Below are 27,220 nucleotides of genomic sequence, written 5' to 3'. Positions count from 1 at the left end.
GGCAGCATATAGATGGGTCCTGTTTTTTTATCCATTCAGTCACTCTTTGTCTTTTGATTGGAGAATTTAGTCCTTTTACATTTGAAGTAATTATTGATAGGTTTCCCCTGTTAATAACATTTCACACTAGTATGGTACATTTTCCACAGTTAATGAATCAATATTGATATATTAACCCAAATGCATATTTAACTCAGATTTCCTTATTTTTTACCTAATGTCTTTTTTCTGTTCTGGGATTCCATCCAGGATACCACATTATATTTAGTTGTCATGTCTCCTCAGACAGATGTCTCCTGTGCCCCTTGCATTGAGAGCATGGAGTCTAACCACTGGACCGCCAGGGAAGTCCCAGATTTTTTTTTTTTTTAAACCACTACACTTTCCTTCTTTTTTAAAAAAAAAAAATTTATTTATTTATGGCTGCGTTGGGTCTTCATTGCTGTGCACAGGTTTTCTCTAGTTGCGGCGAGCGGGGGCTACTCTTCATTGCCGTGCACGGGCTTCTCATTTCTGTGGCTTCTCTTGTTGCAGAGCACAGGCTCTAGGCGTACGGGTTTCAGTATTTGTGGCACGTGGGCTTAGTAGTTATGGCTTGTGGGCTCTAGAGCTCAGGCTCAGTAGTTGTGGTGCACAGGCTTAATTGCTCCGCGGCACGTGGGATCTTCCCGGACGAGGGCTCAAACCCGTGTCCCCTGCACTGGCAGGCAGATCCTTAACCACTGAGCCACCAAGGAAGCCCAGGAAGAGAGGTCTGAAGTGATCTTTAATGTCATGCTCAGGCTATGGGGAACCACTAAGGGAGTGTGAGCAAGCAAGCAGCGTAGCCAGAGGTAGGTCCTGCAACAGCCCTGAGGGTGGAGGGAGCAAGGCTGGTGACAAGCGGGTGTCCCTGTCCAGGGGAGGACCGACAAAGGCCTGAGCTGAGGCAGAGACAGGAAGAAATGGATGGATTAGGAACAGACTTTCCTAGCTGTTCCTTCAAGTGTCCAAAGCTAGGAAGAGTCCAGGAGGCAGTCATGTCACGAAGCCAGTGGTTTTAAGGAGGGAGTGATCATGAGTTCTGATGCTGCCACAGGATCAAGTAAAACAGCCAATAAACAGCCAACAGTGCAGGAGGCCAGTGACAACCTGTGCTGGACCATTTTTTATTGTTGTCCACCAGAGAGGTGGTAGAGAGGGCTCTGAATCCAGTCTGACACAAAGCCCATGCACATCCTTTCTGCTGCACCAGATGAACTGTGTTTTATGTCTGCAGAAATGCCATGTAGAAACTTTCTTCCTTTTGATGCAGAGCAGTCAGTTTCTTTGGATTGGTGAAACCAAATGCTTAAGAACACAGCTGCCTTCATGAAAAAATTATTTTTTTGAACAAGGGCAGCAGCAATTTGTGTACAGAGACTCGCAAAGTCTCATGAAATGGTATCTTTTATCAGCCATCAGTTAGCTTGTCTTTTCCACATTATGAATTACATTTTCTCTAGGCCAGTAAGAATCAACCATCACTGTCAGTGCTATGGCAGTCTTATTTCGTAGAGGTCATATGACTCCTAAAGTGTGCCGCAAAGGCCACCATCCTGCAGAAAGGACAGGGCTGTTAAGAACTTTATTCTCTTTTGTCTAAAGATGTCACCTTGACAGAGAGAATTTCTGAACATAAGTTTGTTTCCAGCAGGCGGGAGAGGAATTTTCAATTTCTAAAAACAAAGGTTCAGAAAAGGTATGATTGGAATTTTACGTCATAAAATGTGGGGATAAGGTACACAAACTTTGCTCGTCAGTTCTCTCTATTCCAATAGAAGGTTTCCCACAGCAGGCAATGAACTATCAAAGTTCATTATCCTAGGAGGTATTAAAAAAGTGAGGGAACTGGAGAAGTATAGATAAATTCACGGGTGATAAGTTAGCAAGGGAAAGGAAGGAGCCTTGGAAAGAAAGTGCTTTTTATTATAAAATAATGCAAATATAGAAATAATACAAAAAGGTAGGCTCATTTAGAGGAATAAAATTAAAATCCCATAGGAACAACTACCATCTAAACATTTTGGGATACTTTTTTCAGGCTAAGTAGCCGATTTAAATTTTAGTTCATAGTAGGGAATGAAATACCACTTTCCTGTACTCCTCTAAGTTGTCTTTAATCTGCAGCAGGGCTCTGCCTGCTGGCGGGAGGTTCTCTCTCAGTCGCTATGGGGCTCCCTTCCTCTCTGCAGTGGGATCACACAAGAAGCCTATGGTTCTTCACCCCTGATGCCCAGACTTAACATCTCTCAGCCGTTCCCCATCGGGTGCACTGAGGGTGCTGAGGCCTTTCCAGGGGGATTCTTGTCCCTGACAAAGCACCACCTTTTACTCTGGTCAGTTTATTTTTACGTCCTTTGCTTAAAACACTTCCCTCTCTCCATTTCCCCCTTTGGGACAGCCTAGCAAACCCTCCTTCATGTGCTCCTGCAAACATAACCTCTTTCTTTCTGGGATAGGAGTAGGGAAATGTCAGTTAGGTGTGTGTTTTTTTGTTTTACTTCTTAAAAAATAACCTGCTCTGATAAGGTGATATGGTGAGTTATGATACTCTAATTGCAGGCTCCTGCATTTTTCTATGTCATTCTTTAATGCTTCTAGAACATTTCATTGTATAGATATCTATAATTTACTTATAGATAACATGAATTCAACAACTCTGTGTATGAAAGTTTTGCTGTATTTTGGATAGATTCTGGAGGTGGAATTACTGAGTCAAAGGACATGACTTTAGGGGAGTTCCTAGTGGTCCAATGGTTGGAACTTCACGCTTCCACTGCAGGGGACATGGGTCTGATCCCTGGTCAGGGAACTAAGATCCTGCATGCCGTGCAGCGTGGCCAAAAAAAAAAAAAAAAAGACAAAATGACAACGTGACTTTTTTTTTTTGGTATTATTAGCAGATCATCCTTTATTGTCACTCACTGTACCACAAACTTAGCAGCTTGAAGCACCACCCACTTATTAGCTCACAGTACTGTAGGTCAGAAATCCAGGCTCTGCATGTCTGCTTTCTCTCTTCAGTCTCATAGGCTGAAATCCAGGCATCAGTTGGCTGTGTTCTCGTCCGGAGGCTCAGCTGACTAGGGAAGAATCTGCTAACAAACTCATTCAGGTTGTTGGAAGAATTCGGTTCCTGAGGGTTATAGGACAGAGGTCCCTGGTTTTTTGCTGATTGTTATTTAGAGGTCACTCTCAGCTTCTGCCATGTGGTCTGTCCATCTTCACAGCTGGCAGCAAAGAGTCTTCTCCATGTTAAATCAATCCCTCATCCTTCAAATCTCTGACTTCCTCTGTCTCTGACCTCTAGACTTAGCTTTAAAGGGCTGATGTGATTAGGTCTCTCTATCTCCCCTTCCTCCCTCCCCCAAGAAATTTTTCATCATCTCAAATGGAAACTCCGTACTCAGTAAACAATAACACACCACACCCCACACCCCCAGCCCCTGGCAACCTCTACTGTACTTGCTGTTTCTATGAATTTACCTAGTCTAGACACCTCATATAAGTGGAATCATGCAGTATTTATCCTTTTTTGTCTGACATTTTACTTAGCGTAATGTTTTCAAGGTTCATTCATGCTGTAGCATGTATGCCATTGTGTGTATATACCACGTTTTGTTTGTTCATTCATCAGCTGATGGGCATTTGGGTTGTTTCGGGTCTCTCTATCTTAGGGTTAACTGATTTGGGACTTTAATTACATCTCAAAATCTGTTTACAGCAGTACCTAGATTACTGTTTAAATAATGGGGAGAATGTGTATGTACCCCAAGGGCCCAGAATCTTGGGAACACCTTAGGATTCTTGCTACCACACACCCTCTAGAAAGATGGTACCGCCCCTGGTTGGAGGTACCATCTTGCCCTCTTTCATACCCTTAATGTATACATTGCACAGAAGAGTTCTGGAAGTGGCATCTCATTTCACTGCCTGCCTTTCCAGCTGGGCTATTCTCTGCTCACGACTCTAGTGGAATGAAGGATGCATAATAATCCCTTTTCAGCCTCCAGTGAAAGCACTCTGGCTTCTTGTCCCTAATATTATCTGTGACATGTTTCTTGAGGGTGTACAAGTGAGAAACCCATTAATAAGACCAGCGAGAGTGAGGAAGGGAATTTCTGTTTACCATTTGTGATTTGTGAGTGTAGCAGAATGTACAAAATGCATTCTCTCTTGATAGACTCTTGGAAAGAACTTAGAGCATTTAATAACCAAACAACGGCACAAACTGTTTCAGATAATGCCCTGAGAATGGAGCAGGACTTGAACTTGTCCAAATAAGCGAATTTAGGGCTATAACTACCATGATTAAAATTAGCCTCGTGCTCCAGCCTGAATGCAGATTTGTTTGATTCAGTGTGGTCTTTTGGAAATTGGACATCAGATCCTGAAAAGATAGTACTCCCTAGGAACTGGGAGACCTGGGAAATGGAAGCCAGTAAAATGTGCTGGAAAACCCAGATTAAATGAGAACTGGGCCTCTCAATGACAAGAATGTGACCGTGGATTCGGCAGAGGTGGTGTTTGAATATTACCAATTGCCATTTGGCTTGGAGGAGGAGTCCATGCCCTTTGGGAAGGCATGGATGGTGTGTGTATGTGTGTATATGTGTGTGTGTATGTGTGTATGTGTGTGTATGAGAGAGAGAGAGAGGGAGGGAGGGAGAGAAAGAGAGAGAGAGAGAGAGAGGAAGATGTCCCAGGTTATATTGTGTGTAGCCCTGGTCTCAGGGGGAACAGACAACTGCTGCCCTATTGTGGAAGGTGAATGTGAGATTTGAATGAGAATTAGAAGGGGGTTAAAGTATCCACTGTAGAGAACTGCCAGCTGGGGACTGCCTGGGCCATGGGAAGAGGAAGACCCACAGGTGTCTACCTGCCTGTCTTCTCTAACCTGAGCTGGCTTTGCTGGCAGAACTGAATCTGTGTTCTCTCTCACAGGCAACTGCAATGTCTGTGGACTGTCTCGGGCAGCATGCAGTGCTTTCCGGGTAAGTGAGCTTACAGAGTTCGTCTGCCACGATTTCTGGGAACAAATTGCAAATCAAGAGGTTTCTGGGAAATTGGAAAATACTTTTTTATTTAAGGATTACGGTCATAGGGTTTAGTTCTGCTGTCCTAGTGACCTCAGCGGTAGTTGTGGGGATTATTTGCAGTTTATTTTTTTCTCTGCCCTAACAGGTGAGCAATAAAGTTCCTTTGAAATGTTAGTGACTGGTAGTTTGGTCTTGAAATTGCCATTTTCTGTTTAGTGCATGGACTCTTCAGAAGGATGCTGTCTGGTACAGTCTAACAGGTAGTTAGTTCCTAGGATTGAGAGGATCTGGGTTACAGTTTGGCAGTGCCATTGATTATGAGCCCCTGGACATTTATTCAGTTGGCCTCCCTGGACTTCGGTTTTCTCATGAAGCAATTCGATTTCATCGTGAAGAAGTTGAACTACATAATTTCTGTAGTGTCTTCTGGTTCAAAATTAAGATTCTGGCAATTAAGGTCCCTGCATTTGCTAATCATCCTAACATTGTACCAGTATGATAACATTTAATGGTCAGAGTCTCTTTCCTTTCATGTTGCTCTAGATTACTACCTCTCAGATTTAGCTATATGTTCATTAACTTAGTTGTTTATGAACCCATTTATAAAATAAAGTGTTTTTTATTAACTTCATTATTTTATTTTGAAATCATGTTTTAAATTACTTTTAAATAAAACCATAGCAAACATTAATTCAAAAGGATATACCATGGAAAGTAAGTTTCCCTCCTACCTCTGACTCCACTCCCCAGAGACAGTTATTGATACCATTTTCTTGTGTCACCCTGAATGCATAGATAGGAAAAATTGGTATGTCTCTTTTCTGCCCCTGCCAACCTCACTTTTTTAAAAAATAGCTTTATCGAGATATAATTCACATACCATGCAATTCACCCTTTTTTTTAAAAAATTTATTTATTTTATTTATTTTTGGCTGCATTGGGTCTTCGTTGCTGTGCGTGGGGTTTGTCTAGTTGCGGCGAGCAGGGGCTAGTCTTCGTTGCGGTGCGCGGGCTTCTCATTGAGGTGGCTTCTCTTGTTGTGGAGCATGGGCTCTAGGTGTTCAGGCTTCAGTAGTTGGCGGCAAGTGGGCTCAGTAGTTGTGGCTCGCAGGCTCTAGAGCGCAGGCTTATTAGTTGTGGCGCATGGGCTTCGTTCCTCCGCGGCATGTGGGATCTTCCCGGACCAGGGCTCAAACCCGTGTCCCCTGCATTGGCAGGCAGATTCTTAACCACTGTGCCACCAGGGAAGCCCCAATTCACCCATTTAAATGTACAAGTCAGTGGTTTTTTGGTATATGTTATTAATTTCCTAGTCAGTTTTTAAACCTCTTTTTTTTTTTTTTTTTTTTAAATCAAGGAAATGCCTGTACATAGTTTGAAAAGTCAAGTAACATTTCAAGGCTTATATTGTCAGTCAGCAGAATCCCACCTCACCTTTTTTTTTAAAAATTAATTATTTGTTTTTTTATTTTTGGCTGTGTTGGGTCTTCGTTGCTGTGCGTGGGGTTTGTCTAGTTGCGGCGAGCAGGGGCTAGTCTTCGTTGCGGTGCGCGGGCTTCTCATTGTCGTGACTTCACTTGTTGCACGGCATGAGCTCTAGAGCGCAGGCTCAGTAGTTGTGGCTCACGGGCTTAGTTGCTCCGGAGCATATGGGTCTTACCGGGCCAGCGATTGTACCCGTGTCCCCTGCACTGGCAGGTGGATTCTTAACCACTGCACCACCAGGGAAGCCCCCCACCTCACCTTTTTCCGCACCCTGATCTCACTCACCAGAGGCAACCAGTTAAGACTCTTTTAGCTATTTATTTTGGATTGCCTCTATTTTTCCAAGTGGTATACTACATACACTGCTATAACTTGATTTATCCATCATAGATATTCAAATTGACTTCTTACAGTAGATGATGAATATTTAGCACTTTTACTTCAGTTGTGAGTCCCTTATGTATATATACCTGGCCTTCCCCCTCCTTCCAATGTAGTCATATAACAATTGTTGGGTTGAATCAGTATTTGGGGTTCTTTTTCTCAGAGTTATTGTCAAGAGGTCCTATGCCATTCTGATTCTGGACTCTGTATGTGACCTATTTTTTCTCTTTGGAGAAATCCTATCTTTATCCCTAGTGTTATCTTTACCTCTTGTGCGTGTGAAATTTTCACTGTGACCGCTTTGGTATGTGTCTTTTTTCATTCATTGTGCTGGGCACTTAGAGGGACCCTCCTCCCCTTTTTGACATTATTACCTGTTTTATCTAAACAAATAGAAAAATAACATATACTTGGCATTATGTAGCCATATTAACAACCCATAAAATACTTTCAGGTGCCCTGGAATAACTGTATCTCAAACGTTAGATTTCTCAGTATTGACTGATGTGGATATTGTCATTTGTAGCATTCTAGGAGAGAACGGGATTATGTAACTGGAAATCATGCAAGTGTTCTTGTTCTGATGTGTTCTTAGACATGCATACATCCATATTATTTTTCAACATGTTCTTGAAGTTCACCATTTCATTTTCTTATATTGAACTTTAAAATATGTGTAGTAAGGTGTATGCTTAAGTGAACAGCTCAAATAAATTTACAAATATATACACCCATATGGTCACCATTCAGATTAAAATAACGAATAATTTTTAGCACCTTGGAGGGCCCTTTCAGTCTGGAAATCTGTGTCTTTTAGTTTGGAGAAATTTTCCTGCATTATGTCTTTGATAATTTTCCTCATTCTTTGTGGAGCTCCTCTTAGTGCATGTTGGATATCCTGTATGGATTCTCTTCTGAACTTTTTGGTCTTTTTGTCTTTCTGTTTTGCATTCTGGGAGTTTTCTTCAACTTTAACTTCCAGCCCTTCTGTCAGGTTTTAAAATTTCAACTATAACTTTAATTTCCAAGAGCTCTTGTTCTCTGTTCTTTAAATTGTCTTCTTTTATGTCTCTGAGAATATTAATTCTAGGTTTTCTTCTTTCCTCTGTGCTGCCCATTTCCTTTTTTTCCTTTTGGCTGTGTTGGTCTCTGTGTTTCAAGTTTCCTGCTGTGACTGATGCTCATGGGCTCTCTGTTAATATTAAAGAGTGAGTGGCATCTCTGTTTACGTGTGCAGTGGTGGGATCCACTGGAGGGAGATCAGGTGGGAACTAGGCCCTTTTGTTGGAGGGTGCCCAGATGTCACCATCTCCAGGGCTTCCTTGTTGTTGTTGTTGTTGTTTTGTTCGCTTTCGTTCTTTCTTGGGCTGCTCACTTCCTCCTGAGAAGAATCCGCTTGTCATTAGTCACCACCTGAAGACTAAAAGCCATGTGTTGTCAGTTCTGAGCAGGGGAGGAGGCCTGAGGGTCTCACCCTCCACTTCCTGCCCTGTTTTGAGCACAGCAGCTCTCGCTCACCCCCTGCTGTGCCTCTTGTCCCAGGCCCAGGGCTCCTCTGAGGTAGTTTCTCTTCCTCTCCAGCTCCTGCGGGCCTGGATTCCACAGTGTGAACCAGCTCGCTCTGCAGGCACTTGGGTGCTGGTTGTCTTTCCTCTAGATCAGTTACCATTTTTCCATCGGCTTTCCGTTTCCTCTCTCATTTTCTTTGTGGGTTTCTGTCTTTTATGTTTTCACTCTTATTCTAGTGGGTCTTCAGTGGGGGATGAAGACAAACATGTATGTCCAATCAGGCATGTTTATCCTGAAGTGCCCACCTTCTGCTGTTCTGCATTTGCCCTGTACTGTCTCTGATTTCCCCTGTTGAAAAACACGCCATATATATAGTGCGTGACCTTTGCCCTGTTTCCATTCTAATGGGAAATGCCGGCCTGCCTGCCATAGGATCAGATGATTCCTTAGGAAGAGGTCAGAGTTTCTAGGTCTTTGTACTATACCAACTTTCTCAGAAGCCCCAGAAATTCTCTTAATTTGTGTCTTACCTGTGCTTCCCTTCTCTCTTAATCCATCCCTCCTAGGGTTTCTGCTAGAGTTCTACATGCCATTTTTACTTTCTACTTCCTGTCTGTTCTGAGCAGGGACAATGAATCTTCTTCTTCATTATCAAGCCCACCTGTCCTTGCCGACTCCCGGGGGCTTGGAGCGCTCCCCAACAAAGAATCGCTGATGGCTGCTGAAGAGGTTGATACACATACCAAGGATTTTTTTCTTAAAACAGAAGGAAAATAGGTGAACAGAGAACATCACTGTTTTCAGATCCTTTATATTGATTGGCACCTTGAACATTATTGGCACTTATTATTATTTTCATTATTATTATTTTTTGGTTATTGTTTCCCCTTCTGATAGTGTTAATTTAGTTCCCGTCACCAAGTAGTCAACTTGCACGGGAGTTTGAGATTTTCTCAAATTATTTGGCTAAGTGATAAGCAAGGTGTTTAATCTTACACACGTTTATTGCATGCAAAGCACTGTGCCTAGTGATGAGGGACATACAAAGATATTCAAGACATGGTCCATACCCCAAACACTCAGTTGGTTTGGGACAGGAACCTTTACGTTAGCAGTTCTGCTGCAGAGATAAGTGCTGTGCTGTAGTCCAAATGCAGACTGTGTCATGGGAGTCGTGTGGAAGCAGCTATGATCCTAACTGGGGGATTGGAAAAGCCTGGGAGAGGGCTGGGCTGGAGCCGAATCTGGTGGAGGAGGTCAGACTTCCATGGATATGGGAGGGAGGACCATCTCTAGAGACAGATCTCACAGGGAGTATGGCTCCCGCTTGCCCAGCAGCCACGAGTTACTCTTGTCACTTGTATGCCTTTCAGAGTCGATAAACGTCATGTACATCTGGGGATTTTTTGAGCACTGCTTGCGAACCGTATGTCATTCCAAATGTGCTTTTCTATCTTAGTGCTAATGCTGTTCTGTTTTCATAATGCTGATGTTGTTTTCCTAGCCGCCGATTCCTATACATCGTCAATCTAGATGCCCCCTTTGAAGGTCACCGAAAGATCTCACGCCAGAGCAAGTGGGACATTGGAGCCGTGCAGTGGAATCCTCATGACAGCTTTGCGCACTATTTTGCAGCCTCGGTGAGCTCATTCGAGGAGTACAGGAAAAGGCTTTTATTTTTTATTTTTATAAATTTATTTATTTATTTATTTATGGTTGTGTTGGGTCTTCGTTGCTGCATGCGGGCTTTCTCTAGTTGTGGCGAGCAGGAGCCACTCTTTGTTGTGGTGCGCGGGCTTCTCATTGCGGTGGCTTCTCTTGTTGCGGAGCATGGGCTCTAGGCGCGTGGGCTTCAGTAATTGTGGTGCATGGGCTCAGCAGTTGTGGCTTACGAGCTCTAGAGCACAGGCTCAGTAGTTGTGGTGCACGGGCTTAGTTGCTCTGTGGCATGTGGGATCTTCCTGGACCAGGGCTCGAACCTGTGTCCCCTGCATTAGCAGGCAGATTCTTAACAACTGCGCCACCAGGGAAGCCCGGAAAACTCTTTTAAATGTGAGATCTAGGCTGGTAGGTCTGTGTTCTACGTAGAGAAGAGAACATAATCGTCATTTCTCAGGCGGCACAGAGGGGTTGCATGGTTCTAAAAGGAAGATGGAGGCAATTACAGATTTAAATGTATATGAAAAGAATTGAGGGTACCATCGATAATTGTAAGAATTGAATCCAGATTTGGAAAGGGAAACCGGTAGATACCTTTATGTCTGTGTGTGATAAGAACCCGTTTTCTGCATGAATGTAACTAGCCAGTGACTGAAAGAGGCTCTAAGGAAGGACCTGGTGAGCTGGTCTGGGGGCGACTGTCATTGCTTTCAGAGGGATCAGAAGATTCCATACACCCTTCCACTCAAAGGAAGGGATTCTTTTTTGATTGAATCCTGTTTATATGTGAATTCTTCCAGGGAAAAGATGCATATGTTTCATTAGGTTTTCCAAGGGGTTCACAACTGAAAAAATATCTGGGCTTAGATCATCTCTGGTATCCCTTGCCCGATTCTTTATCAGTGTTCTGTTCTCCTAGGACAATTAGAGACCTAAACCTCTGGCTCCTTTTGCACTGGGCCGGGAGGGCAGTATTTGAAGGAGCCCTTCTCATCCTCCAGGGAATATGACCATTCGCAGTGCTGTCTGGGTCTGTTCTTATTGGGAATGACAGTCTGTGAGAGGAAAGCATCTCACAAAAGAAAGAAGAGCAGTGCTGTCAGCTTTAGAAGGAACAAAAAGCTGCTCTTCCCCGTCATTTCCAAAATAGAATCTGACAGTCTGCCTTTAACCAGGGACAATGACTAAAGTGGAACTGATTCCTGGGACTGTTGACAGGTCGGGCCAGATCATTCTTCGTGGTGGGGGCTGTCCTGTGCTTTGTAGGAAACTAGCAGCATCCCTGGCCCCTCCCCCACTAGATGCCAGTAGCCTCCTCCCTCACCCCCATCGTGACAGCCAAAAACGTCTCTAGGCAGTGTCAGGTGTCCCCTGGGAAGCAAAATCTCCCCGGATTGGGAACCACAGATTTAGGCTGACCCTTCAGTACTCGGCCCAAGTGGATTAACACTGCATGTGTTTGGGAGTGGCAAGAAAGAGCCTTATATATTTATTTTTTTCAGACAGTCATTTAAAGGGAACAGTTCAGTATCATTTACTACATTCACAGTGTTATGTAACTGCCACCTCTGTCTAGTTCCCAAACATTTCCATCACTCCAAAGGAAACCCCCTTACCATTAAACAGTAATTCCCCCACCCCCAGCCCCTGGCCACCTCCAGTCTGTGTTCCATCTCTGGATTTAGCTATTCTGGATATTTCATATAAATGCGGTCATAACCATACATGACCTTTTGTGGCTGGCTTCTTTATCCACGTCAGAACATGTATCAGTACTTTACTCCTTTTTATGGCTGAATAATAGTCCATCATAGGGATACACCACATGTTGTCTGTTCATCCAACGATGGACATTTGGTCTGGCTATTATATATAGTGCTGCTAAGAACATGTACATGCATGTATACTTTTTTTATATATATAAATTTATTTATTTATTTAATTTATTTTGGCTGCATTGGGTCTTTGTTGCTGCGCGTGGGCTTTCTCTAGTTGCAGCGAGCGGGGGCCACTCTTTGTTGCAGTGTGCAGGCTTCTCATTGCGGTGGCTTCTCTTGTTGCAGAGCACGGGCTCTAGGCACGCAGGCTTCAGTAGTTGTGGCTCGCGGGCTCTAGAGCACAGGCTCAGTAGTTGTGGTGCACGGGCTTAGTTGCTCTGCGGCATGTGGGACCTTCCCGGGCCAGGGCCCGAACCTGTATCCCCTGCATTGGCAGGCGGATTCTTAACCACTGTGCCACCAGGGAAGCCCTGTACATGTACTTTTTTGGGTACTCATTTTCACTTCTTTTGGGTATATTCCTAGGAGTGATTGAAAGGCCATGTGGTAAGTCTGTGTTTTACTTTTTGAGGAACCATCAGACTGTTTTCTACAATGCATAAGACCGTTTTGCAGTCCCATCAGCAATGCATCAGCATTGCATAGCAATGCACAATCCAACCTCACCAAAATTTATTTCCTGTTTTTGTTTTTGTAATTTAAAAATTCTAGCCATCTTAGTGGGTATAAAGTGGTATCTCACTGTGGTTTTGATTTGCATTTCCCTAGTGACTAATGATGTTGAACATCTCTTCATGTGCTGGCTGGCCATTTGTGTATCATTTTTTGGAGATATGTTTATTCAAGTCCTTTGCCAATTTTTGAATTGGGTTGTTTGTCTTTTTGCTGTTGAGTTATGAGTTCTTTATATATTTCTGATACTAGACCCTTATCAGGGACATGATTTGCAAATATTTTCTCCAATTCTGTAGATTATCTTTTTACTTTCTTGATAATGTCTTTTGATACATAAAAGTTTTAATTTTGATGAAGTTCAGTTTACTGATTTTTTTTTTTTTCCCTTCATTGCTCTTGGTTGGAAGGCAAGCATTTTCAGGAGAAAGAGCTTTGCAGTTAGGCAAATCTGAGGTCAAGTCCCAGTTTTAACACTCACTGTTTTATCTTGAGCGCCCATCCAACTTTTGGAGCCTCAGTTGCCTCACCTATGATGCGGGTGATGACACCCAGTGTGCAGTGTGATGGGAAAGAGCAGAGGGCAGGTTTCTTAAGGTTCCTAGTCCATAAACTGGCACTAGCAGACCCTGGAAATGGCTGGGAATGTTATTATGAGATGAGGGGGGCTTTTCTTTACACTCCTATTTCCATTGGAAGCTATTTTGAATCCTTACCTTCTGACAGGAACCTTACCTATTTAGAATTGGAAACTGGCATTTCTGGATAAAAATCTCAGAGCTGTATACAACTGTCTGTCTCTGAGCTAAAATGAAAATCCATCTCATATATACATATATATATATCAGTTCAGAAATTATTAAATAGCCTACTAATAGTAATTAGTCTATTAGTAATCTTTATCCATTTTCAGTGTGTTTTATGAACTCATGATATTTAGGGAGCATTTGCTGGCTTGTTGTTTCTTTAAGAGAAATGTAGTTTGATTGAAGCTTTGTTTTTCTTCCTTTTCCTTATTGTAATTGTGGTTTCTTCTGGCCCATTTTCCCTGTGTCTTTCTGCTTAACCCTTAAAGAAGTTCATATTTCAAGGAGTCTTCTATAATTTTGCCTTCTAAGACACCCTTTTAGTGGTGATTCTGTTTTCTTTCTCATGCATGTGTTTTTTCAAAGTGTGGTAGGTGGACTCCGGGCATTTGATGGTGGGAAGGGTGAGCTGAGACCATGGAGTGTGACAGCAGCCGGGGAGATGGGTGTGTGACCCTTAGGGCAGGGAGGTCGTTCCTCTGATGGTTGGGGGCGGCTCCATAACCCATAGCTCACGTGCTCACGAGCGTGTCTGTAGCCTTAGTTCAGCCGTAACTGTTCAAGATGGGTTTCCCCTTGTCTCTTTTCAGAGCAACCAACGGGTCGACCTTTATAAGTGGAAAGACGGCAGTGGGGAAGTTGGCACGACCTTACAAGGCCACACTCGTGTCATCAGGTAGGCACAGCCCTCCACTGCTCCCTGGCCTGTCTCACTTTGTCACAGTCCCTCGAGAAGTGAAACAAAGACACCATCCCCCTCCAGGCTTGACCCTCTGTGTTGCATTGGCCCCAGGTGGCTGCTGTGTCCTTAGCAGTCCTGAAGTGATGGTCTTTGCGGCGAGGAACAGCCGGTGTTTAGGAGCCAGCGTCCCTGTAGCTGTTCACCCCGATCCCAGGAGACACTTCGGTACAGCCCGGTCCAGAATAAAGGGTTAGAGCTGTTTGCTGCAGGAGGGAGATGAACTTACGCCCACAGAATCCCGCAGCTCACGGTCGGCGGTGCCCCGGAGCACAGAGACCTTGGGGGCCAGCCCTTTGCTGTCTGTCCAGCTGCGGTGGGGCACCACGTGGAGCTCCTGCATCATAGTCCGTTACCCAGATGCCCAGTTGCTTCCCACTCGTGGCCTTCCAGCTGGCTTCTGGAATGTTCCTGGATCCATCCTTTTCTTGGGTCACTGTTTCTGGGTGGGGAAAACTTCTTGTGAGAAGTAGCAACAGGAAGTGTGGGAGTGGTGAAGCTGACGTGGGAGGTGATGGGAAAGGCCAGAACCCCCCCGGCCTGTGTTAACTGTTTGTGTAGCAAGTGCCTTTCAAGGACTGAGGACGTGGGTGGGGAGGACCAGAGCCCTGCTTGCCCTCCTTGAAAGCTGTGTGGCAACACGGCAGTTTGCCAGTGCTTTAAAGATGTTGGGTTTACTCAAGGTATCTGTGGTTGAGTCTGATTTAAAAAACGATGTCAACAATTACGTGGGGTTTTTTTCTTTGTTTTGTCTTAGTTTGCGCAGATGCATGTGTGTGTATGTGTTTTAAGTTGAAATGCTCCATTTCTTTTGGTTTGGGGGAGCAGGTGGTAACCAGGGAAGGACCTGAAAGTTTCCTTCGGAGCTTGGTTAAGTCTTCTTTCCCCAAGAACTTTGGAGATTCCCAGCCTAAACCATGTTCAGGGGCCCATTAACAGTGACTTTCTGAAGCCACTAGAAATGAAATCTGCGAATGCTTTGGAAATGGACTCTGAATTTTTTCTCTTCGTTGTTGTCCTGTTTATTCCTTGTGTTTCCAGTGACTTGGACTGGGCAGTGTTTGAGCCAGATCTCCTGGTCACCAGCTCTGTGGACACCTACATCTACATTTGGGATATCAAGTAAGAACCGTTAAGAGGCATAACCACTTGGCTGTGGGATGATCTGGGACCTTTGTTTTAGAGATCGGGTATCTTAATTTGGTTTTCCCTAGATGCAGACCCTGAGACGAGGAGACGTTGCAGATACGTTGTTTAGGAGGGGACAGAACTGCTGGTGGGGGTGGGGAAGAGAGACAGGATCGGGCACACAGAGAGGGCACGTCATCTACTTGGGTACCACCATGAACAGGTGGAGCTTGGTCTTACTGGGAACACTAGGGGCTGGTGTACCACTCCCTCCTCAGAGGCGTTCCCCTCCGAGGGCTGAGGAAGCGGGCATGCCATCCACTGTCAGTCACTGGCTGAAGGCTGTCCCCGGGGGCCTCAGCTCCCTGGCACTTCAGGCCTGTCACAGAGGTTTGCAAAACGGGCTTCAGCAAACAGGGAAATCCCGTTGTCAGAGAACCACAGGTTCTGGCATTTGGAAGTCAGGCTGGAGTTTCCTGAAGTGGCAGGTGACGGTGGGGGCATTCTGATGGGTACAGACACACACGTGCTGCAGCGAGCAGTGCTCCAGGACAGCTGCTTTGCTCTTGGTGACACTTCACTTCCCCTCTGGAAAGGGGGCTGAGAGCCACCTCGTAGAGCAACTCTCCATGGAGCAAAGAGTGGAGGAGCGCCCAGCCCAGGGCCTGGCGCGTCCTAAGTTCTTAATAAACATCTGTTCCTGTTTCTCTTTGTTAAGCAGATTCCTTTCCCCATAACCGTTAACTAGAGGGCCTGTGGCCTGTGGAGTCCCCAGGACAGGACACCCTCTCCCCAACCAGGCCACTCTGCTCCCAAATGGCAGTGACTTTGTGATACTTTACACTGAAAGGTAAACTGTAGGCAGAGGACAAGCCAGGTATTGAGGTTTGACTGACCAGACAGACCAGGGAAAGGGATCCCAAGGGAGTAAGGATGCGCACAGCTGACTTCACCTGCATCCCATGCAGGTTAGTGCTTCCGAGGTGACAGGTCTAAGGGCAGCGCCAGAGGAGGGAGGAGGAGCAAAAAATCCAGGGGAAGTGGAAGAGAGGGGCTCTTAACAAGCAAACAACCCCCTGGGAGCTCTGGGGCAAGGGTCCCTCATTTACATGAAACAGTTGTTTTCATAATTTAAAGACTGAAAGACACTTGAACTGACTTGCCTTCTCAGGTCTTCTGAACAGTAAGCCAGGGCTGCAGATTTGCCTTGTCTGGCCCTCCTAGCCCTAGGGGGCTGCCCAGTTCTGTCATTTTGACCATTCGTGGTGAACGGTTGAGTCTCCCATTGTATCCAGGAGTAGTTTTTAAAAAAATAAAATTGTGGTAAAAGCCACCAAGCAAAATTTACCATCTTAATCATTTTTAAGTGTGCGGTTCAGTAGTGTTAAGTATACTCACATTGTTGTGCAACAAAGCTCCAGAACTTTTTCATCCTGCAGAACTGAAAATCTGTACCCATTAACCAACTCCCCGTTTGCCCCTCCTTTCAGTCCCTGGCAGCCACCACTCTACTTTCTGTCTCTATGAATTTGACGACTCTAGGTACCACGTGTAAGTGGAATCATACAGTGTTTGTCCTTTTGTGACTGACTTATGTCACTTAGTATAATGTCCTCAGGGTGCATCCATGTTGTAGCACGTGACAGTATTGCTTTCCTTTTTAAGGTCTAATAACAATCCATTGTATGTAGAGACAATAGTGTATTTATCCGTTCATCAGTCATGGACACTTGGGTTGCTTCTACCTCTTGGCTGTTGGGAACATCCAGAGTAGTTTTCCACTCTATCTTAGCAGTGCTGTTGGTTCTTGCAGAATTACGCCTCCACGACTGTCCCGTTGTTCCACAGGAGGAATGACACCAGGAAGGGGTTCTTTTGGCTCCCTCCACCCCCGCATCAGAGTCACCCAGGCCACGCCAGATCGCGTAATTTGTTCTCTGTGGATACAACTGTATAATTGGAAATTCAGACTTAGCCTCAGCTGAAGAGGCTGAGAAAGTTCATCTCCCTGGAGGGAGACAGGCTTCTCTTTACACTACTTTTTAAGGCCCTCACATTCCCACTGAAGTCCAAGAACCCACTGAAAGGAAAGTGAAGAAATACGAGCAGCGGGAGAAAGGCACCAGGTGGATGGGGGCAGGTGAACGGGCATTTGATTTCTGACTCTTATGTTTCAGAGATACACGGAAGCCGACCGTAGCGCTGTCTGCTGTAGGTGAGTGGACGCCCCCCCCGGCGGCCTGCATTCCCTTCCTTCCACTGCTTCACTCCCAATGACCCCCCATCCCCCATGCCCCGGGCTCTGTCCACGGTCGCGTGGACCTGTAAGGTCTGCGTCACAAGGGCCCTGCTCCCGCTCCTCTCAGAAGTTAGAGTCAGGACTGTAGAATGTGGTCAGGAACTTATTTCAGAATTCAAGGGTAGGAGCCACATTGGTTTGTTTCTAAACTTTTTCTTGTGGAAACTTTCAAAAGTGTATAAAACTAGAAGGGGAATGAATTGCCCTGTGTTCGTCATCCAGCTTGAACGTTGTCGACGAACAGACAATCTTCCTTCCTCTTTCACCCACTAGCCCACCCACCCCTACCCCTCTCCCCTTTGGGATTATTTTGAAGCAAATCCCAGGTGTCATATCATTTCATCAACAAATATTTCAGTAAGTATTTTTAATAAGAGAAGAATCCTTTTAAAAAAAACATAACCACAATACCATTAGCATACCTAAAAATATTAACAGTAGTTTAACGTCATCAAATATTTAAGCAGTATTCAGATTTCCCCAGTAGTTTCAGTAGTTGTTTGGTTTTTTGTTCTCTTTTTACAAATTATTTGAATCAGAATCCAAATAAAGTCCGTGTTTATAAGTGGTTGATATATTTCTCATCTCTTTCAGTTGGTAGGTTTCTCCTCCCTCCCCTTTTTTGATTTGTTTGTTTTTCCTTCCCTGCAGTTTCTTTACTGAAGAAACTGCGGTTTCCTCACAGTCTAGATTATACTGATTGTGTCCCAGTGGTATCATTTAATATGGGTATACTGAAACTTTGAAATTACTTTCTGAGCTACCTGTTTTCATCATTCTGTTGGAATTGACTATTTTTGCAATTCTGCACTGGGGCTGTTACAGAGTATTCTCACCACTTCCTGAGAGGTGAACTTGGGCATAGAACCGGTATACCTTGCCCACCATGATGAAGCCCAATCATCAGTATTCTATTTTGGCATCCTTGGTCAAAACAGATCATATTATCTGTCTCTTAAATCCTGCTTTTTTGTATCTTCTTGCGTCATTTGAATTCACATTTGGTGTTTGCTCCAAAATGATCACATGATTCTTCTTTTTATCCCCCTGCACCCCGACACGTCATCATTTGAAGGCATTAAACATAACGACTGTATTAAGCAGTTGGTTGGTTTGTTCTGTGAGGTTAGGGACCACGTCTGCCTTGTTCAGGGCTGCAGACCAGGATCAGCCTAAGCGCCTGTCCTGTGGAGATGCTCTGGGAGTGTTTGTTCCATGGATGTGGAACTCAGGCACCTGTGTCTCTTGTGCTGCGTGCTTAACAGTTGTGCTGGTGCCTCCCTCACAACCTGTGCACACACACTTGTAGGCACTTATGATCTGAGGCATAGAATGGCCCACAGACGTGGTTGCAGAGGACCCTGAGCTGAAAGAAAGTACTAATGGTCTGTGAATGCCTCAGTCATCCATCCCTGACTTTGTTATTTCTACTTGCAGGTTTCTAAGTTAGATGGCTTATAGAGGACCTCTAAAAAGAAAGATTCTTCTAATTGCTTTCTTTTGGGAGTCTTTCTGAAAAAACAGAGGTAGGAGACTTCTTTCTTTTTTGCACCTCAGTGAGGTCTCAGTGGTGGCAGAGCTCTCCTTCCCTGAGAGGTGCAGCCCAGATGCTGCGGCTCCCCAGAGCCTGTGGTCCTCCTCTCTCTGTGAGCACGTTGTTTATACCTCGGGGTAGGGAGTCAGTAAGAGCATGTCCGCGTGTGCTCCAGAGCGTTCTCTGTTTCTGAGAACTCTTACGGTCTGGGAGGTCTCCGTGTGACCCTGGTGTCACGATCCTAGTAAAGCACGTTGAATTAGGGGGGTTCCCAGAATCCTTTGGGAGGCTTCATGTTCTGATGGACCACCTACTGGGAAAGGCATATTTTCTTGGAACTCGTTTTCTTTTCTTTTTCCTTTTCTTCCGGTTTTATTGAGGTATAATTGACACACAGCACTGTATAAGTTTGTGTACAGCATAAGGATTTGACTTACGTACATGGTGAGATGATGACCACAGTAAATTGAGTGAACATCCATCACCTCATTTAGACGCAACATTAAAGACATAGAGAAAAATTTTTTTCTGTGTTGTTGAATTCTTTGGTAACTGTCACATGGAGATGGAGCAGTCTTTTTTTTTTTTTTAAATAAATTTATTTATTTATTTTTGGCTGCGTTGGGTCTTTGTTGCTGCGCACAGGCTTTCTCTAGTTGTGGTGAGTGGGGGCTACTCTTCGTTGCGGTGTGCAGGCTTCTCATTGCGGTGGCTTTTCTTTGTTTCGGAGCACGGGCTCCAGGCGTGTGGGCTTCAGTAGTTGTAGCTCGCGGGCTCTAGAGTGCAGCCTGAGTAGTTGTGGCACACGGGCCCCGTTGCTTCGTGGCACGTGGGATCTTCCCGGACTGGGCCTTGAACCCGTGTCCCCTGCATTGGCAGGCGGATTCTTAACCACTGCACCACCAGGGAAGTCCCTGGAGCAGTCTTTTCTTACACACTTTCTCCTCTAGCTGATATCATTTCTTGCAAAGAAACTGGGTCTCCTAAGTAATACACTGCCGTCCTCCAACTTCAGGGGTCTCCATCATTCGTTCTTAGGTGACTTAAGGTGCCCTGTGTCTCAAGGAAAAAATAACACAACAAACAAACAAATAAGTAAACAAATACCCTCACCAAAACCAAGCAAGGATAAAGTCTGGGCCTTACTCTATTTCCTGTTAGGTTCTAAGTCCTTGCTTTCTTTCTCATACTCTCCGGATTCTTGGGTCAGGTTGCTCTCCAAAGTCCTGGATCCACTGCGGTGTCCCCAAGTAATAAACACCCACCCAAAGGGAGAGGGTGTCAAAGCAGAAATGTCATGTGTTGTCTGAGCAGAGAACAAGAAGAGGCGGAAGGAGAGTCATCATGTGATTCTGGTTTAACATCATCAACGTGATTATTTTAAGAGTCAGCTGGAAGTGCTGCTATGTCCCAATTTTCCACCTGTCTCAGCCCCTTCTGGCATCTTCCAGTATGCCTCCTCTCTTAAGTAGCTCTTTGGTCGCCATTGTTGTTACCTCTGTGTTCTGGCACAGGACTGAGTCCACACGGCGCCAGGATCGCTCCCTTTCCCTGTCTCTACGCAGGGCCACGTCTAACCGTGCGCTGATGGGGAGATGAGAGTGGGGGTGGGGTGCACATAACTCTCTGAGGGCAGAATTGGGCCACGCTGGGGCTCATTCTTCAGCTCAGCCTCAGCTGGAGGCTGTGTTTTTCCAAGGCTGTCCCTCCCCCAGAAACGCAACCAAAAAAACCAGTGTGGGAAGGAGCAGGCTTTGAGCTGAGGCTCTTCTGATTGGGAGCGCAAGCTTGGTGTCGGAGAGGCTGGAGGGCGAGTTTGTGTGATGTGTCAGTTACCAGCCAGCAGAGCCGGGCTGAACCGCTGCTCTGTAAGAAACTGTATTTCCCTGCTGATTCTGCTCGGAGGTAACCTGAAGTTTTTTTTTTTTTTCTCCTTAGTGAGATTATTTCCTCAATTAGGTGACTCTGATCCTGTTCCCATGTGTTAATTCATTTATTCTTTGGCTTCATTTTCTCCTTAATGGTGGAGCTGATGCAGTCATAGAAGCTTGAAGAGTTCTGTTCTTACTCATCCGGAACTCATTATCCAGCTCCCCTGGATAAGCTCCACTCTGGTACTGAAAGCGTTGAGGGCAACAGCTTTCCTCCCCTGATTTTTCTTTGCAGCGGGTGCCTCACAGGTCAAATGGAATAAAAAAAACGCTAATTGCCTTGCCACCAGTCATGACGGGGATGTACGGATATGGGACAAGCGGGTAAGTAATCTTCTTTTTCCCCTCTGAGAGGATATGAAGAGGATGTTGTGAATAGCAGGACTTGTCTTGAGAGAGCAGGGTACCCTGTGCAACATGGTTAATTGCCACGTTAAGATCCTAGTACCAGATGACATTTGCTTCCCAATCAAACTGGTGTTGATGGAAGATAGGGGAGTGAGACATTATGATCAGTGGTTAAGAAAATGAACTTGGGGAATTCCCTGGTGGTCCAGCAGTTAGGACTCTGAGCTTGCACTGCAGGGGACACAGGTTCAATCCCCGGTCAGGGAACTAAGATCCCGCAAGCTGCATGCCGCGGCCAAAAAAAAAAGAAAATGAACTTGGCCTGACCTAAGCTAGCATCCCATTTTGCTGCCTCCTGATTATGATATCAGGTGAGCCACAAACTTTTCCAAGCCTCAGTTTCCTTTTCTTCAGAATAAAGATGATAATAGTGAGTGTGTCACTGAGGGGGTCAAGCCTGGGGGACCAGACACTATTCTAGAATCGTCAGCAGGCTTCTTATTCCTGCCCCAGATTGCAAAGTGAAAACTCATTGTTCTAGGACATATACCATCTAGAATTAAGTCACTGAGGCAGGATACTCGGTATGCTCAAATCTTCCCTTGGAAGTCTAGCTGTGCCGTCAGCCTCAATGAGCCTGCAGAGCGTACGTTCTCCCTGCATTAGCCCATGGACCTGAGAGGCATGAAAGAGTTGCAGGGTTCTGGGCTGCTACTGTAATGGCAAGTCTGGAAGTTTGATATGTTGGCATCAGTGAGAACAGTGGTGCAGGGAAAGGGCCTCTTCCATAACTAACTGCCAGACAATTGGGTAAGAATGCAGAGAGTAGTCGACTTGTGTAAGATCTGGGGTGTAAATTCTGCTTCCTGCTCTGTGAAACCTGCCTTTGTGGGGAGGACCTACTGTTAGTTTTCCTGGAACTTGTTCAGGAACTGTCCCACCTGGGATGCTGCCTGTAAAGTCTCAGCCTTGCTTCCGGCTGCCCTGCTCCCTTCCCCTTCCAGCAGGGAATAAAGTCATACAGTTGGAGAGGAGAGGGAAGTGAAGCAGAGATTGGGAGGCTGCTGGATTGGGTGCCAAGACCTGCTGGGAAAGGGGTGTGCCGGCTGAAGCCCTCGCTTTAAGTGGCTCTTAGGTGACAAGGTGATTTTATAAGGAAAGGATGGATGGTGCATCTTCTATATGTTAGTTTTATCTCTGTCCCTTTAGTCCAGTCTGGTAATAGTCATTCTTCATCCCTCTTTATTTCTTCAATTGGCAATTGGTTTTATTCATATTTGTCACTGGTATAGCATTTAAATATAGTAAATTGTTTAACTAAAATGTTTGGTTAATTTGTAGTGCTTGTGTATTTGCTTTAGACTGTTTTCAGAGCCATAGGCAAAATAAACAATTGGGTATTTTGCCATGAACTCGGTCAGGACCTGTTTTCCAAAACAGTAGCTGTGTTCCTTATCTTGTAGAAATATACTGCTGAACTGTTTCTTTCTAGCCTTCTGATTGGTCTACTCATAACCCTGACTTCCCTTAGCGAGCCTTTTATCTATTTTGTTTAAAGAGCTTTAACTTTTTCTTGGCTATTAATACTTAGGACTTCTGTTCATATGGATTGTAAAACTTGTTGGTTGTAATTTCACTTCTCTGGCACTTTCTAGTATCAAAGCAGGACTATTGGCAGCAAGCATCACAGGCTTAAAAAAGTACAGTATCAGTGGTAATGTTGGATTTTCACTCAAATTCGTGAATGACTAGTAATACTAATATTTCTAAGTGTTTATTATGCACAGGCATTGTTCTAAGAACTTTATGTGTATGGATTCATTTCTCTTTATAACTAACCTTTAAAGTAGGTAATATTATTACCCCATTCTACAGCTGAGTAAACTGAGACACAGTTTGTTGCCAGGATTTAAATTCAGGGAGGCTGGTTCTGGAGATTGCACTCTTAACCTCATAGACCAGTGCTGACTACAGAAAGTAATACGTGCTCTTTGTTGAAAATATAAAAGAGAAAATAAAAATCATTCATAGTCCTGCCCCAGAGACAAATGCTAATATTTTGGTGTTTTCTTTTCTTATGCTGTTTTTTAAAACATGGTTTATCATATCATATGCATAGTTATGCATACTTTTTTCATTTAACATTACAACAAATGCATTTCCCCTGTCTTATAAGCTCTTTCTAAGTGTAACTTTTAGTGGCTACATTATATTGTATCAGACAGCTGTACAATAATTGATTCTAACATTTAATTATTCCCCACTTATTATTCATGTTGTTTCTGGTTTTCTAGGTGTTCCAAATAACACCAAAATGAACATCTTTGGTACCTAAAGCTTTTTGTGAATTTAGGATATTCCCTTAAGAAAGGAAGAATTTTAAGTGTGTTGATAAAAATTGTCCAGTTGTTTTCCAGAACAGGTTATACTATTTTATATGTACACCAGCAGTGACAAATGCAGCCTCACTGCATTGAATATTATTTACAAGTATCTTCTAACTTCATTGCTTAAAACAATCTTTTAATGTTTTAATGTATGAATATATTGCTGAGGTTTCCTTCTGAATTTGTTTTATATATGCTTATTAATCATGTATTGTTTTCTTTTGTGATGTGTGTTCATTCTCTTTTTGAGGTCTTAGGGCTTGATCATTTTAAGCTTGGTGGTTTTCCAATATAGAGAACAAAATAGTGGTTACCAGTGGGAGAGGGAAGTGGGGAGGGGCACTATAGGGGTAGGGGATTATGCGGGACAAACTATTATGTACAAAATAAGCAACAATGTTGTGTTATATTGTACAACACGGGAAATAAAGCCAATATTTTATAATAACTATAAATGGAGTATAACCTTTAAAAATTGTGAATCACTATATTGTACACCTGTAACATATAATATTGTACATCAGCTATACTTCAATTAGAAAAAAAAAGATTAGTGGTTTTACCCCCAGGATTGGGGTTGGGTCTGTTTAGATGTCACAGCCCCTCTTTGTGGGTGATTGTGAGGAAGGGGAGCAGGAATTGCAGACCACGGTACCAAAGGAGAAGAGCATCCACTACCTTGTGTCCTTCATTAAGGCCGTACCTGGAGCCGGAGCGGAAGTAGATTAGGCTCACAGGCCCGTATTCAGAGCACGCGTGAAGGAGAGCTGGAGAAGTCTTCTGTCGTTTGTTTTAAACAAAACAAAGCGGAGTTTCTTAAGAATAGAGGCGGTCTCTGTGAGTTTTTTTGTTGTTGTTTTGGCTGCGCTGTGCGGCATGCAGGATCTTAGTGTCCCGACCAGGGGTCAAACCTGTGCCCCCCTCCAGTGGACGCACGGAGCCCTAACCACTGGACCGCCAGGGAATTCCTCTGGGAGTACTTTTGTATTCCCACTCGGCACCCAGCAGACTGTTATATGGTGGACACTCTGAGTTCCTTCTGAAGTGACAGCTCTCGTTGCTGATCCTGTTGCAGAAACCCAGCACAGCAGTGGAGTACCTCGCAGCCCACCTCTCCAAGATCCACGGCCTGGACTGGCACCCAGACAGCGAGCACGTGCTTGCTACCTCCAGTCAAGACAACTCTGTCAAGGTGAGCGGCGCCCCCAGGGCAGTGGGGGGAGCGTGCTTGGGAGGCATCAGGGGTGTGTGAGCACTTCCTTCAGAAGGAAATTTGCAGTAGGTTAGCATGGCACGTGTTTCAGGGGTGCATGTGCTTTTTGGGGAGCTGGGCAAGTACACCTGGTTATGTGGTCCAGCGGGAGTGATGTAGTAGCACGTATCTGATATGGCTCCTGGCATTTGTTCAGAGGCTTTTCTTCTTTCCCTTTGTGAAAGGAAGTCAGAGACAAAAACATCTAGAAAGGAAAAGAAGTTTACTTGCCAAGAAGTTGTCAGGAAGTCCCATTTCAGGACTGGCTCATCAAAATAAAAACACAACAGATAAACAAGTAAAGGAGAAAAGCCCACATGGTCATTAAAGTTACCAAGTTTACCATTAGTCTGGGGTGGAAAAAGAGCAATTTTCTCATGTGATTATCACATCTGCAAAAGTTAGGACGTCTTCGATCATCAGCATTTCACAAGTAGAGATGGAGTTGTTTTATTAGAGATTCTCTTAACTTACAGGAAATGCTCAAGGATTTATGTATGTCGGTCACCCTATTATTTTTGGTTTCTCTCAGTGTTTCTTGTTTGTTTACCCTCTCTGACTGTGGGATGTGATATGCACCCTTGTTCAAAAGGATGCAGGGCACAGAGTTAGCCGTGCCCCACAGTTCCTGCATATGGTCAGGTCTCTGCCTGGAAGGACAGAGATTTGACTGCAGAAATTTGCTTAGCAACTTTAGGATTCAGCTTCAGCAATTTAATGCTTTGTTTTATTTACACAGGCATGTACGTCTTTTTGGTATGGTTAGCAAAGCTAGAATCGTACACTCAGGCTTAAAATCTAACTTCTGTCTGGAGGTTTGTAAATCCCCTGGGGTTGTAATTTATTCTTATGTGCCAACAGTGGTTTTTCTGTTTGTTTGTTTTGGATTTAAGTGTTTGTCCCCATACCCCATCAGCTTATTTCCCAACTTCAGGAACCAGAAATCATCTGATTCACCTCCTTCTCTTTCTTTGAGGTCCCCAAGTTTGTCAATATTCACTGAAAACTTTACTACCCTTGAGGCTGGGATTCCATAGGTAATAAAGCAGATAACAGGCCAGTTTCCACATGTGAAACACAGTCCTTATTCCTTACTAGTGGGCTTAGCTTATGAATTAAATGAGATTTTTGGCATGGTATTTGATTTATTCCACTATATCCTGGTAGGAAGACAGTTTTTATTGAACATATACAAAAAACATAATTGTAAAAAGTGAAGCAATTTAGAGGTGCTTATAATAGTCAACCATTGTTTTTAGTAATTGGTTGATAAGGCTCAATGCATGCCATTTTTTCCTACATAATCATTTTCTTTAGTTTATCTGACAATTTATTAGCTTATAATTTATAACAATAATTTTTATTCTATTTGTCTTTTGTGGATTCTAAGGGGTCTGCTGGAACAAGATACCATTGAATGAGTTTCACTTCACTTTGTAGATTGTAAACTGTAAAACTGTTGAATTGAGGGTTAGAGCTAGATCAAGAAGAAAGAAAAGGATTTTTCTTCTATGGCCATTAAAAACAGAACATGAACCATAATGAAATTAGTTCATGTCAGTTTGGATAGCCGATTGTTTTTGTCCTTATCTTGGGGTAAGCAGGCTATTTTACAAAATTGCCGTCTTCCAGACTGAGTCCTGGAAATCCAGACCCAGTCCCTTTGTCCATTCTGACATGTTCATAGTATAAGGTGAGCCATATTGAGAAACCTGTACCCAGAGGCTGTTCCCTGTGATGTCAGCAGTCAGGAACCTGGTTCTTGACCGAGGCTCTTCTGACATTTCTTCAGAAAAATTTCTTTTTGATCCCTAGCTTGGCGCAGAGGCCTTTGGCAATGGTGAGAGGAAAGCAGAAGTTACCTACGGATAGGAGGCAGCATGGCTCCGGTTAACTTATTATAATAACCAACTTTATCACATTGAAATAGACCGAAGTCCTCCGTTCAACTATAACGTAATCATTTCATAAGACCCCATCAGTGATGGCCTTGAGAATAAGAGCTTTTTATGAACAGTAAGGACTTTTTCCAGGGTCCTCTATTTATCCCATAAATTATCTGACATAACTGTCACCAATTGATGAGCATATTTAAATCTAGAAACAAAATCCTTTTTTTAGAGGATTAATTTTATTAGTAATTATCATGCTGGTCTTTGTAAATGAATGTGAATATACTTTTGTCCAACCTGAAAAGTAAACTATTGCTGAAGTGCATTCAGAGTAATAATATTTTACTTGTATATAAT

At 44.0% G+C, this 27,220-nt stretch overlaps 1 protein-coding gene across 8 annotated transcripts in view; it reads left to right on the top strand.

Annotated features, from left to right (window-relative positions):
* Positions 1-27,220, top strand: part of WDR59 (WD repeat domain 59) — a 95,337-nt gene that overhangs the window by 6,575 nt on the left and 61,542 nt on the right. For 4 of the 8 annotated variants that reach the window (XM_082438994.1, XM_082438991.1, XM_082438990.1 and 1 more), the window contains exons 2-7: positions 9,943-10,078; positions 13,944-14,029; positions 15,134-15,214; positions 17,398-17,435; positions 21,220-21,308; positions 24,795-24,911. In XM_082438994.1, the coding sequence (XP_082295120.1) occupies positions 9,943-10,078; positions 13,944-14,029; positions 15,134-15,214; positions 17,398-17,435; positions 21,220-21,308; positions 24,795-24,911 (547 nt within the window). Of the gene's footprint in view, positions 1-4,965; positions 5,016-9,942; positions 10,079-13,943; positions 14,030-15,133; positions 15,215-17,397; positions 17,436-21,219; positions 21,309-24,794; positions 24,912-27,220 lie in introns of all 8 variants that reach the window. The other 4 variants (XM_082438993.1, XM_082438992.1, XM_082438997.1 and 1 more) reach the window with 2 other exon arrangements.

The sequence above is a fragment of the Balaenoptera physalus genome (assembly GCF_965194825.1).
Source record: "Balaenoptera physalus genome assembly, chromosome: 19".
Taxonomy (NCBI): domain Eukaryota; kingdom Metazoa; phylum Chordata; class Mammalia; order Artiodactyla; family Balaenopteridae; genus Balaenoptera; species Balaenoptera physalus.
This window is presented reverse-complemented; position numbering and strand designations above follow the sequence as displayed.